The 13,934-nt window shown below is 45.5% G+C and overlaps 1 protein-coding gene across 1 annotated transcript in view; it reads right to left on the bottom strand.

Annotated features, from left to right (window-relative positions):
• Positions 1-13,934, bottom strand: part of LOC134537243 (zwei Ig domain protein zig-8-like) — a 474,593-nt gene that overhangs the window by 6,255 nt on the left and 454,404 nt on the right. Inside the window, exon 7 of the mRNA XM_063377511.1 lies at positions 13,223-13,276. Within this exon, the coding sequence (XP_063233581.1) occupies positions 13,223-13,276 (54 nt within the window). The remainder of the gene's footprint in view (positions 1-13,222; positions 13,277-13,934) is intronic.

Here is a 13,934-nt window from a genome sequence, read left to right as displayed (position 1 = left end):
CCTTCTCAAAGGGAGGGCGGTGCGGTACCATCGGTATCCGGTGCTCCGTCACGTTTGTCCGTCGTAGCCGGTCCGCGGCCGCAAATACCTGTGCCTGAGAGGTGAGGACATGGTTGATGACATCGACGTACTCCTCTGGAACACCGTGCTGAAGGTCTTCTAGGCGAATGACTGACTGAGGGGGACTGGGGGGAACCTGGTGCACGCCGTACACCGTCCAGCGCCCCTGGGTGCCGAAGTGCATCCGGCCAGCTCGTACTTCCACGGTGGCGTCGACCTCGTGCAGCCATGGGACCCCCAGAATCAGCCCCTCGCGGAGCTCGGGGACCACCCAGGCCTCGACGTGGCTAACGTGACCAACGATGCTCATTGTTACCTGAGTGATGCCCCCTGCTGCAACGACGGCATCCCTGGTGGCCAGCTGCACCAGCTCCCTCCGCGGTGTCACTGCCTCCGCTCCCACCAGGTGGGCCGCGATGTAGGTTCGGCTGGCGGCGGTGTCCACCAGGGCCAGCATCTCCCGCCCGTTAGCGCGGACAGGAATTCGCAGCAGCTCCGGCTCCTCGGGGCCGACCTGCCCCAGCTGTGCAGTCGTCTGTCCCCCACCGCCCCCGGCCACCTGGCCGTCCGGGCGTGGGGAACTCGCGGCGAGGTCCGCGGCTCGCTCCGGCGCCGACGTGTTGACGTTCCGGTGGTCCACCTCGTCGACGACAGGTCGACGAGGCGGCTGGTCCGGCCCTGGTATAACCGGCCTCAGGGCCGCGGCGGTGGCGCCGGCAGTCAGCTGTCCCTGCACGGAGATGGCCGGCGGGATGCCTGCGCTGATGCTCTGGTTGTCCGCCCCGTCGACGGCGTATCGACGAGGCGGCTGGTCCGGCCCTGGTATACCCGGCCTCAGGGCCGCGGTGGTGGCGCCGGCAGTCAGCTGTCCCTGCCCGGAGATGGTCGGCGGGATGCCTGCGCTGATGCTCTGATTGTCCACCCCGTCGACGGCGTGTCGACGAGGCGGCTGGTCCGGCCCTGGTACACCCGGCCTCAGGGCCGCGGTGGTGGCGCCGGCAGTCAGCTGTCCCTGCCCGGAGATGGCCGGCGGGACGCCTGCGCTGATGCTCTGATTGTCCACCCTGTCGACGGCGTGTCGACGAGGCGGCTGGTCCGGCCCTGGTATAACCGGCCTCAGGGCCGCGGTGGTGGCGCCGGCAGTCAGCTGTCCCTGCACGGAGATGGCCGGCGGGATGCCTGCGCTGACGCTCTGGTTGTCCACCCCGTCGACGGCGTGTCGACGAGGCGGCTGGTCCGGCCCTGGTATACCCGGCCTCAGGGCCGCGGTGGTGGCGCCGGCAGTCAGCTGTCCCCGCAGTTGCCTCGGCATGGGGACAGCTGATGAGGAGTAGTCCCGTTGTCCCCTGCTTCCCGGCGGCATACAGGACGTTAGTGCGGTAGGCGCCGGTGGTGGTCGACGTGTTCTGTCAGTTACTGGGACTGCCGGTGGCTGGCGGGCCGGGGAGCGGCACCCAGTTGTCCCTCCGCCCCCGGTCCTGCGTTTCCCGCCTGCGACGTGTTGCCTTCGCGCGCCTCCTCCCACGCGGCTCTGGTGGGGCAGAGGCGATGCCAATGGTACGCGTCCGGGCAAAAACGGCATCGCGGCGGACGTTCGTCCCTCTCTCTCGTATCTGTCCGCTCGTGACGTCCTCCTCCTGTCGCAGCTGGTTCCGGGCGTTCCCTGGTGCCACCGCGGTCTGTTGTCCTGCGCGGTCCCGCGCCGCCGGCGTAGCTCACCACGGTCAAGTCACTGTCCGTGACCTCTGTGACGGTGACCCCTCGCGGCCCCGAGCGAGCACGGGGAGCTCTCGCGCCCCTGAGTGCCGTCCTCCACTGCGACATGTCACGTTCGATCACGCGGGCGAGGGCCACGAACTCCTCCGTGTCACGACCAGCAGCCGTCCTCATGAAGGGGCGAAACTCTGGCAGCAATTGTTCGACAATGGTTGGCAACGCCGCACTCACGTCCCCACTTGTCCCCAATCGGCGGAACATGCGTAACTTCTCGTAAATGAACTGCTCTGCACTCTCGTCCTCCTCCTGGTTTCGGCAATAAAATGTCCGCAAACACATTGCCCGCGCCTGATCGTTATCAAACCTAGTTTTGACTTGGCGCACAAAATGTCCCCACTCGGTATCAAAACTCCCGGCCATTGACCACCAGTTCCTTGCCTCGCCGCGGAGCTGTCCCGCCACTCGCGGCGTCCACTCCGCCCGTCGCACTTCGTACAGTTTTAGGAGGTGTTCACACTCCCGCAAAAACTCCCGCGGGTCCTCGTTGTCTTTCCCCGCAAACTCTGGCAACTCAAACTGCGTGCTCACGTACCGCACTACCGGCCCATCTGCGTCCGCGTGCCTGTCCCCCTGTTCCCGTTTACTGTCCTCAACTGTGCTGTCCGTGCTGTTTGCGCCCTCGGCCGCGCCGCCGGACCCGCAAACCTCGTTTTTTACGTCCATTTTCGCGGAGTCTCCCTCCTCACACAAGTCCGTTTCGAAACTGATTAGATCGTATCTTTCTTGTCCCGCCTGTTTCCACGCCATCCTGTCCTCCTGTGCTACTGATCCGCGGATCGTGAACACAATCTCCCCCAGTAATACAATACGATCCTCCCCAGCGCGTTATCTTCAGTCCGGGATACCGCTGCACCGCCGTCTTGTATTTCTGTCCCCCACGACGCGCTATCTCTCGCCGAAACGTCTCGTGTTCGCGCCGTTCCCGCGCTGCGTTATCTCCCGCCGGCGCGCCGGCGCGACGTCTCGAATTCGAGCCGCTCCCACGCCGCGCAGCCGCAACTGCTTCCGTTCTGTCCTGCACCTGCGCGCTTGCGTGCGCTTGCGTGCGCTTGCGTGCGCTTGCGTATGCTTACGGCCACACTAGTTGGGCGCCAAATGACGTCCCTCGGCTTCAGGTCCCCGTTTTCCCGTTGAAATAAATGTCCTGTTATGCCCGTACTGCCCTCGTCGGAGAGGTGTGGGTCCAGGCCAACGTGGCCGGGACCGGGAAAGGCGGGACCTGGAGGGAGAGTGAAGTGATTGCGAGGAATGTTGGTAGGTTGTCGCAAGCAGAACACGGCATTAACGAATTTCACGAGCCGTCTTTTATTAACGCTTATAAAGTCCTGCCGCAGCCTGGCGGAACCGTCGCGGAACAAGTGCCCTACCACGGCGACACGGACTCCCTGATGACGGGGCGGTTCTCAAATACGTTTCGGCGCGAATCGTAAAGTTTATTAATGCTAGGCTGACCCAGTGAGAAAGGGCCCGAAGACGGAACGCTGTACATACGCGGCCCGTTACGTAATGTTCCGTGGACGGCGAAAAGTTCAGAGACTCGTAGCACCACGTTCGCGTTGTAGAAACTGCCCGCTAGACACGTCTCCCGATGACTCGTAAGTTAACAATGCTAAGCTGATTCGCGGTGGCAGCTCAGCTGCCGTGACCGACTGCGGACTGAGCGAACGTTCAATCCCGAGCGCAACGTGCGCGGCTCGCGGAGCAACGAACACGTCTGTCTCCGCTCGAGACCAGGACGCGACTGCCTCTCCCCGCTCGCCCGCGGGCCGGCGCCCGCGGGTGGCGGGGAGGGAGGGGAAAATCGGCCGGCGTGGGAGAGAGCTCCGTCCCGCGGCGCGCCAGGCTGCAATTACATACTACGGCGAAACACTTCAGAAAAAGTTATTGAATTATTTACAAAGACATACACGAGACATTAATTACACAGCGAACTTGCACAATGAATAATAAATAAAATAAGTTAATTACACACATTCAAATCCCTTAATCGTTTACAAATATATACACACTGAAATAAAAGATAAAGTCACATAGAAAAAACACTCGTTGGCATGCTAGGGCGCACGCGGGTGCGTCCCTGGCCGTCGCACACACTGGGGTTCACTGGGGGGGAAAATAGGCCCCCTCAGGCCCGCGTCGGTGGCCAGGTACGGCCTCTGTATCTGGGAGGGTACGACGACTGTCGTCAATACTTCAAAATTTAGGTCTGCAAATCAAATGATTCAATAGTCGACGTACCTGCTTTGGCAGCGAATTCTAGCAGCGGGTGAGGAAACTATGAGTGATTCGCGTCAAGAAATGTTGCTGAAAACACAATTTGCGTACATATATTTATCATGCTCGGGATTATTTTAAAGAATTCTTCGTTAAATTTCGTGTCCGAGTTTCGTATTAAAAGTGTATTTGCAACAAAAGAACACATGAATTAATTCGTTACCGAGTTTAGATGTTTATGGCCTACACATCACTGGAGAGTATTCAAAGACTAGCTCACATTTTATAATTTTTGTTTTTGATGTGTGAGTTTGTCCTGATAGAAGGACGAAAACTACAAGTATATAAGCTGCTGGAATTAATGGGAATATTAACAAGTTATGCAATATGCCCTGATTAGTTTTACAGTTATGGCTAAGGTAACCTTTACAATCTTGAGTTTTTTATTTTATTTTATAATATATATATTATTAAAATATTTCCAGTTAAAAATGTATTCAAACGCTAGTAGAAAAGCAAGCATTTAATGAAAGCGGTTACATAAATGAACACACCTAAAAACCTTTTAAGATAGTAACGGTTGTCGGCAATAGGCTTCTTGCTAACATTCTGGTGGGTGTTTCATCTGCCCGCCCATCGAGAGTTAAAGTTTGGTAAGGTTTTGACGAACGTACGAATGAAATTTCCCGGGTAATTTGATGGGCTTCTTGTCACGTGACTGACGAAGGGATGAGACGAACCACTGTGAATCCAGCTTTAGGCTCCAGATAAATGATAAGATTCTTCTTTCTTTGAACGATTATTTCAATGGGTAAGATTGATTTGAATCATTAAACCATTGCTAATTTGTGCCGCACTTCACAGAGAAAACCCGAAGAACAGAAAAAGAAAGATGAGTACACAACACACACAATACAAGCCAAAATCAGCCAGTGGTTAAATGAATAGACATCAGGTAAATTCGCGGAAGGAATTGGAACGACAGTACAGCACAAACGGAACACAGTGGGCAGATAACGACGAGACGGTCACTGGCCACAGTTTAAACTAGCAACGGCCTACTGCCGAAATAATGATCTAAACATAAATCCCCACAAACTGCCCCTAATCTCCCTGCGTTATGCTCGCCTCCAAATACCCCGTTGTCGATAAAGCAGCTTGGGGTACAGAAAGAGGGGGAAACTCCTTGTTGGGGTCTGGTGGGGGTGGAACGTGGTTGAGGGAAGAGGGAAGTTTGAAGGTAGTAAAGGGGCGCCGAAACTTAGGGGGAGATAACTTGGAAGGAAGTTTAATCGAGATGAACCCCCTCGCCAATGGACTGATGCCCAATTGTTATTTTTGTTGGATAATGGGGGCGGGGGGGATCAATTCAATTCAGAACGGACCACACAAGAACGTCCTTCTGCCTGAAAACTCATTTAGGAATGTTAGAAAAACGGAGTGATATAACAATACCATCAATACTTAGGTCACTTTTATATTTAGTACATCGCCCAATTCAAGACCAATCACATTGGAGATTAACTTATTGTTTTAAAATATGGGTCTACAGTTAGGTACACTCTATGTTTCCACCTATAAAAGTTTTCTAAAACACGTATATTAAATACAAACATAATAAAACACGGTGTCTTAAGTTATCGCTTGATACGGGGTAACTAAAGCCAGTAGTAATAATTTAATTTTTTTTCTTATAGAAGTGTTTTTCTTCTTCTTTTGTATTATTATTGAAAAATATTTAAAAAAAAAAAGGGCGAGCTTGACTTTCAATACTCACCAGAGTAGTGTAACATCTAGGTTGGTAACGAGAAAATTAATGTGTTATCATGTTGAAAATAAACTTAGGGTAATTCCAGGAGAGATGCCGCACATTTTGAAAAAAATCTATAGAAAAAAATATATTGAATTAAATTTTACATACACAATGTTACATAGACTACATTTTGTGCTTTATCAGAAAAAAAACATATAGTTATTGTAATTACAAGATGTCTCGAAATAAGTGAATGTTTTCTGGGGCTTGTTTTTTCTCAGCATAACACTTCCTACAGGAGAGATGCCGCACCAATGAGGATAGATGCCGCACTTTATTTTTTTTGTTGTAAGTTAAGTTTTCTCTTTTCTTCTCTTCCGCATTCATTACATAATGTGTTGTACAAAGTACACGTCTCATGAAGCCACTTTGCACACATGCTGCACTGAATCCAGTCCACCTTGGAAGTAGTTTTGTAATAGCTCTCCCAACATTCACAACAAATATTATCAATGTCATTACCAGTTTTAGTAACAGAAACACTTTCATTTTTCTTGTTAAATTCTTTACGAGATGTTTTCTTTCTCTTCAATCCTTTAGCTGAAGTCACAGGTTGGGTTATCTCGAGTGATGCTGGCATGGGTTTGTTTTTCTTTTTCTCTTTCAATCTTTCTAAATTTTCTCTTGAGGTAAGAATTTGTGCACATTGTTTGAATCTTCTTTTCTGAAGAGGAGGTAGTTGTGGGAGTGGACTTATATCATGGAGATGCTTTGTTGGAGTTTCTTTAGATGTGGATGGTGTAGGATCTGTTTTACTTTGATTTGTACTGTGGAATGAGATTTCAATTGGAACTGTAGATGACTCCTGTGACTGAATAACCTTATTTTGGTACATATGAGCATTAGTAGGCCTATGTCCCACAAGTACTTCAAAATTCTCAGGAGAAGCATGACTACATCCCGTTTTCACATAAGCCGAAGATGCATCAGAAATTGAATATAAATGGTCAGGAATCGCATCAGGATTAAAAGGAAAGATCCCAGTCGCCTCAAATCCTGAAACAGCATTACCAACACTGGCCGCTTTTCTCCATGCATTACCAATGAGCTGCCCAGCTTGGTATCTGGTTATATTCCGGCTTGGGTGCTCTCGCATCCACATACTAGCCTCTTTGTTGTACATTCCTTTCAAAGGCCCAAAAAACGAACGATCTAGTGGTTGGAGTGCTTGAGTTGTATGGCTGGGCAAACACATGATAACATCTTCCTTTTCAGCGATTTTCAAAAGATCTAGGGCACTTACATGAGAAGCATGTCCATCGAGAATGAGCACTGTTTTTCCTGTTGGTTTTCTTGGTACAAAATGTTCTACAAACCACCGAAGAAATAATTCAGCACTTACGTAGGAGGATTTTGGATTCATGTACACATCTGAACCAGCAGGTAGCCCATCACAACTCCTGTTTTTTGTTTACACCTTTCATTATAAGGACAGGTGGTAAGTACCTTCCTTCTGCATTAAAACATCCTATCAAAGTGATGTTTTCTCCCCTTTCTTTAGGTGTCAATGTGTGGACATTTCTGGAACCTTTACTTGCTAACACTTTCCCTGGTTTGTTAATGAGAGGGAATCCCGATTCGTCAACGTTAAAAATGTGCCCTGGTTTGTCCATCAGATTATACTCCTCTAACACTGACTGTAGCATTCTGAAAAAATGGCATGTCTCGTCACGATTCATCCCTACACCTCTTGCAATAGAAAGACCTTCGGCTTGTCTTATTGTTAGTTCCGGATTTCTCTTGAGAAAGGAGTTCAACCAAGCATACCCTGCCATTTGAGATTCCCTAGAAAATTTATGTTTAATGTTCAATTTTTCGGCGAACATGTAGGCTAAAACACGGACGGTTTGTCTGTCAGGAGCAAATCCAACTTTGCAAAGATTTTTGATGTGACGAACAAGTCTTTTCTCATTTTCTGTACCCAATGTACCTTATGGTCCAAGACCTTTCTTTGTGAAGTCGTTCCTCTCAATCCTCCGAGATATGGTCCGGGCTGGAATGCCATAATATCGCTCTGCCTCTCTCTTGCCTATGTCCCCTACCTTCACTCTGGAAACGGCTTCTTTCAAAGTTTCTTCTGACCAACTAGCTCGTTCTGACTTCCTTCGGTAGCAATTAGGCATTTTCCTGAAACAAATACAAAATATTTATTAGGAAATAAGTTATATCCTTATCTGAAATAAAATTAAATACATAAGTGATAATGTAATTTGGTCTATTTTATTTTATAGCATATAAAATTCGTTTATTTTGATCTACTTATTATGACATAACATATGTATCTTGTATGAAGTTTTTGTAATTATAAATCCAAAAAATTATACAGTTTTCAAATTTATTAAACCACGGCAAATATATATAAAAACACTGTAAATAAATCATTCTGTAGCTATTCGTGAGTAAATAGACTTAATAAATATACTTTTGACACTGCGGCATCTCTCCTTTATTTTTGCGCGGCATCTTTTCAAATGTTCAAGGAGAGATGCCGCACTCACGAACTGCAGTAAGGAAACGGTTTTTTTACCATGCTTGTACATCACAAGATTCACAACACAATAGAGAAGTTAATAAAACCATATTAAGGAATAAACTTATAAACACACGTAGTAACAAAGCTTTTCACATACCTTCATTGAAGTTTTTCGAGTCAAAACCCCTTGCTTTACATAAAAAATCGACTGTTACAAGCGTAATGTAGCAGCTATCCCGGATTACTAACATGGCGTCGCTTCGTGGATACAAAACGCACGTTCTGCTCGACCCGAGCTGCGATCTGTGTGGAAGTGTAGTAACAACGACGGGTGCGGCATCTTCCCTGCCGCGGCATCTCTCCTGGATTTACCCTATAATACGAAACAAGGACACGAAATACACTATAATTTTTTTTAAATAATGTCGACTGTGATAGGGATATGCAGATTGTGCTTTCTACTACATTTCTGAAGCGAAACACACATACATAATTTCCGCACCTGCCGCTAGAATTCGTTGCCGAAGCAGCTACGTCAGCTATCGAATCATTCGATTTGCAGAGCGAAATTTAAAACTATGTAATGAAACGACTCCGATAAAAGCGAAAAAAGACACGCACCTGACTTTCAAAACAGGCATTTTATTAGAATACTGCCCGTCTTGTTAAAATTCATCGAACAGTCGATACTATAAAATTTCTCATTGTTTTTGTGATCTTTGGTTCGAGTCATCCGCCACAGATGGCAGCACCGTGGTCACACATTTCCCTTCAATGCGACTTTCGTTCCATTCAGAAATTACTCCTACAGTATACAGAGAGTTAAGATGTTACACATCAAAAAGGTGGGCAGTGAGGTACGTTATGACTTTGATGATTTAGTAGCAAACCTAACTTTTTTTTATAGCCCTAATGACCCGCTCAGCGACAAGAAGAGTGCGTGTAAAGCTGGACTCCCAATCATCCGTTTCATCCGTCCGTCACCCGTCCGTCCGTCAATCATGTGACCTGCAGCCAATCAGATGGCCCGAAAAATTCCATCCGTCCGTCCGTCCGTCAAAACCTTGCCAAGCTTTAGCTTTTGACGGACCAACGGATGGTCCACCGCCTTGTTAAGTCGATCGTCTTCAATACGACTTTCCGAAAACAGTGTTCGATTTTTTTTAATTTCCAATATATAGAAGGCTGTGTCGTATTGATCGATTATTATTGTCGTAATAACGGTGAAGATTGCTTATGAGAATGAGCTTTGCGGAAGAAATGCTGATAAATTACGTCCGGGAAAGGGAGCATTTGTATAATATATATAGCAAAGACTATCGGGGTAAGCAACTGAGGGAAAAAGCCTGGATAGAAATAGCTTCTGTTTCCTTTTACGCAGTAATAAAAGAAGCATAATTTTATTTATTGCTGGCATGACTAATGTTATTTTTAAGACGGCACCCGTTTAATCCACTTGTCAAAGCACGGTTCCCGCCTGTCAACTTATTATCACATTCATAAAAACAAAAGTTAATTATCCCAAGTAAATTATTTTCACCAAAAGTTTACCTACAATTGAGAAAGTATGTGGCGGAAAGTTGTAGCACTGATATTTTAGAATAGTGACGGACGGACGGATGGCGGATGGTCGAGAGTCGGTAATAATTGCCGAGAGAAATAACGGACCGAAATCGACGGACGGGTGACGGACGGATGAAACGGATGATTGGGAGTCCAGCTTTAGACACTGCTTCGACGGGGCTGCGTCAGGGCACATGGCCTTTGTTTAAAGCCCCTCGCCTTGTCAGGGGTGTATTTGTGTTAGTGATAAGAACGATACTCGCTGGTGCTTCTAGCGCGGTATCGCCCCTAAGCGCAAGGCTCTGAACTGGCGCGCAGTCTTCTCGTCGTACGGGTGGCTATAAGATTTGAGCGGTATCTATAACATTATATGGCGGGGGAAAGAAAAAAAATAAAGGAAATATGAAAGTCCTTTGGGTGCTTTCTAGAATCAGTACCGAATGTTTCATGCTGATATACTATTCTGAAAACACATGTTTTTAGCCATTTCCAGTCTTCAAAAAATACACTTGAGAAACAAAATATGTAAACGGAACTACTCGTAATCCCTCGGCATATTAGTTAAATGCTTTCTGTAAGCAAACAATACTGTGGTAAGTTGAACAGCCATCAAGCCACGTGGTTTCCTCTGGAGCTGTGCACTCTCGTGTGCCCAGGCAGGACTGTGGTATCAGACGGGAAGCCTAAGATGCACATAAAGTTCTGCCATTCCCGATTACACCCGAACAATTAACCTTCCGCCAACCTCGGGTTTATTTATAAATATTTATATTTATCTGTTTATTTTAATGTAGCTATACTAACCTAACTAACCGTCCAGAGTGTTTTAAATTGTTTTAATGTAGCTAACCTAACCGACCACTTTTAACATTTGAATTCATTTTTCCTGCGCAAATATAAAACAAATCCCGAAGTTGGCCGAAGGTGAATTGTTCGAGTGTAATCGGGAATGGCAGAACTTTTTGTGCATCTTAGGTCTCCCGTATCAAACGAACTTGGCTGAAGTTGGTTTTATTTCAGACTAATTTTTCTACCCATTTCCCCCACAAAGCAATGTGAGCGGAGCCAAAGCGTACAACACCATCTATAAAAAAATGGGCTCAAGACCAAAGGTACAGCATTGGCCATAAAAATGCTCAGGCCAAAAAGTAAAATAAGTCTGAAACAAAGCCAACTTCAGCCAAGTTAAAACGAACGCAGAGCGCAGGCGATATAAGGCTGTTCGTAACTGAAATACATTCAGGCGAGACAGCATCAGTATCTGGTCGCCATCCGTCGAAATTCATCAGGTACTACATCACTGAAATGCTACCATACTGAGGACGTAGTCTAAACTATCCGAATGCTGCGATCTTTCAAATTTTTTAAAATCTACCTTGAAACAAAGTAGATCGTGGACGGGTTGGGAGGTCGGCCAAGTCATAGAGAGACTACTGCTGGGTGCAGGCAAACTCCCACCAAAATTCAGAGGGTTCCTTCCAAAACCACTTCAAACTCAGGGGTACCAACTGAGATCTTAGTAAGAAGAAGAACACCACTGGAAGACTCGCCTGTGTATCGATTGTTTGGTGTTTTCAAGTATTAATTGCGAACATAAGAAGCACGATAAAACAAAATAACATCAAATTGTTGTTTATTCGATTATATTTTCAATGGAGTAAAAAAAAAATTACTTAACTGAAACATCGATTAAAATATAAAACTATATGCCAATGTTCGCAAGAAATAACTCAGTATTAACACTAAATAAATTATTTCTAGAATGCAAAAATAACTATAGCTATGTGCTGTACAAATTTACATTAACATTATTACAAACTATTTATTGGCAACTGGTTTCCGAAGGAATATTTTGTAAAAGTACAATTTTTTTTTTCCTTCTGTGTGCAAAGTCATGCGCATTTATGACAAAATTAAACACGTTTCATCCCTCCGATGTGAAACTGTGGACGAAACATGCAAAAATGTAACTTCAGGGCCCACCATCTGCTAGCAACAGCCGTATCAAATAAAGAAGAAAAAAGTGTGAATAAATACGGGTGCCTTTTTGACAGGTCTGGTGTATATATATATTGTTTCCGGGGAACTCAAACATACCGATGTCGATTATTCGCTGTTACGCCGCCGCGCTACCGCGGAGTCGTAAATTTTTTAATCTCCATTCCAAATGAAATGTGAGGCCTATACGTCGTCGTTATTGCTGGAGAGTGATTTAGAGCACCATGTAGGGACTCCCATAACGAATACTTTCCTCGAATATTTTGTGGACATTAACATTTCCCCCGAAATAGTAGACACATACATCACTGCCACATTTTCACCAGTACACAAACCGTATCGATTTGACAAGGTGTGAAATTTTGAATTATATTGCTGTATCACGTGAAAAACTTTATTTGAATAAAGGTTTTAAGGGAATATAATTATTTTTCAAGCTAACTGTAAATGGCTAATTTAAAAGATTAGTTGTGAAAAGGTCCTGATGTTTTGAGGAATATATGTAGTAAGAATGCCTAACGATCATCACCTTTGTAACTGAAAATACCAAAACAGTACACGAACAACCTACATGGTACACACAGTTACAATAAAACAATATAAAACGCGCCTATTTTATTAATATTTTTTTATCCTGGCCATTTGGTAAAAAATTTTTTATTAAAGTATGAAGTATCCGTTTTGGTTTTGTGAATTTTGGTTCGCCCCATCCACAGATCGTAGCAACCTGGTTATTTGTTTCCGTTACACGAGACTTCCGTTTTATTCACGAAATTACTCACACCAAACGCCGTATACCAAGAGAAAAGATGTTACACATTAAATAAAATAAATATCTTTTTAAGACTGTAAACGTTACGTTAGATATTCAGTGATTGCTGGCCGTGTGACGTCACAAGTATCGCGGATCGTAACGGAACGCACTCCGCCATGTTGGTTCGTGATCACCGAATGGCGGTGCGGGTTTCGGTGCAGCGTGAACAATACCGCAAGTTTCCTACCGCGGGTGTTCGCAATCAGCCCGCCGGCTACTTTTAACGGGAATTTAACGGGATTTGTTTTATTTTTGCGCAGGAAAAATGAATCCAAATATTAAAAGTGGTCGGTTAGGTTAGCTACATTAAAACACTTTAAAACACTATGGACGGTTAGTTAGGTCAGTAAAGCTACATTAAAATAAACAGAGAAATATAAATATATATAAATAAACCCGAGGTTGGCCGAAGGTGAATATTCGGGTGTGTTCGGGCAGGAACAGAACTTGATGGTCATCTTAGGCTTCTTACTTTTAACAGTCTGTACTAATTAGTAGTACTCAAACTTACCTGGCTATTGATAAAGAACTGTTGGCACCTTCCTCATGTAGACTGGTTTTTACACTGTAAAAAAAAATCAAACGTGAATGCTTATAACAGCAACAGGAATTAAATGTCAAGTGAAAAATGACCAAAGGTTTGGGTGTATGTAAATAAAGCAAATTACTATAAAAAGTGTTTCATGAACACAAATAATTGCGCTTCGTATCAATATTTACTTTATCTGATAACTGGTAAACACATATGTAACCTTCCTATGTTGGTATCTCTGTTAGTGGCATTGGCTCCTTCTCTAAATCAAAATGCTGACGAGGACGTATTCAAGAACTCAGAAGAAAAAAAAAAGGGGAGCTATGCCACATGGTTGTTGTTTCATGATAGATGACAGATGGCAGGAGAGTAGTATGTAAATGGGTATTCTGGGTCAATGCATTTCTTATGGGACTATGGCTTTGTGGTGGATTGCTGTGGTAGTTAGCCAATCGTGAGGAATATACTCAATTCGGGCGTGTCTGCCACTCGTTGCATATGATCGGGATTCCGGCGGCCATCTTGGATGACGACACGGCCACCATTTTATATTATCGCCATTTTGAAAATATGTAATTATTAAACTAAATTTGGTAAAAATTCCAAAATTCATTTAAAAAAAACACTTACTAAAATAATGATTGATTCGATCGATTACAGTGCTTGGTTTAATCCTTAACTAAAGCAAATA

This window comes from Bacillus rossius, chromosome 12, assembly GCF_032445375.1.
Source record: "Bacillus rossius redtenbacheri isolate Brsri chromosome 12, Brsri_v3, whole genome shotgun sequence".
Lineage (NCBI taxonomy): Eukaryota > Metazoa > Arthropoda > Insecta > Phasmatodea > Bacillidae > Bacillus > Bacillus rossius.
The sequence above is the reverse complement of the archived record's forward strand: the minus strand, read 5'-3'. Positions and strand labels throughout refer to the sequence as shown.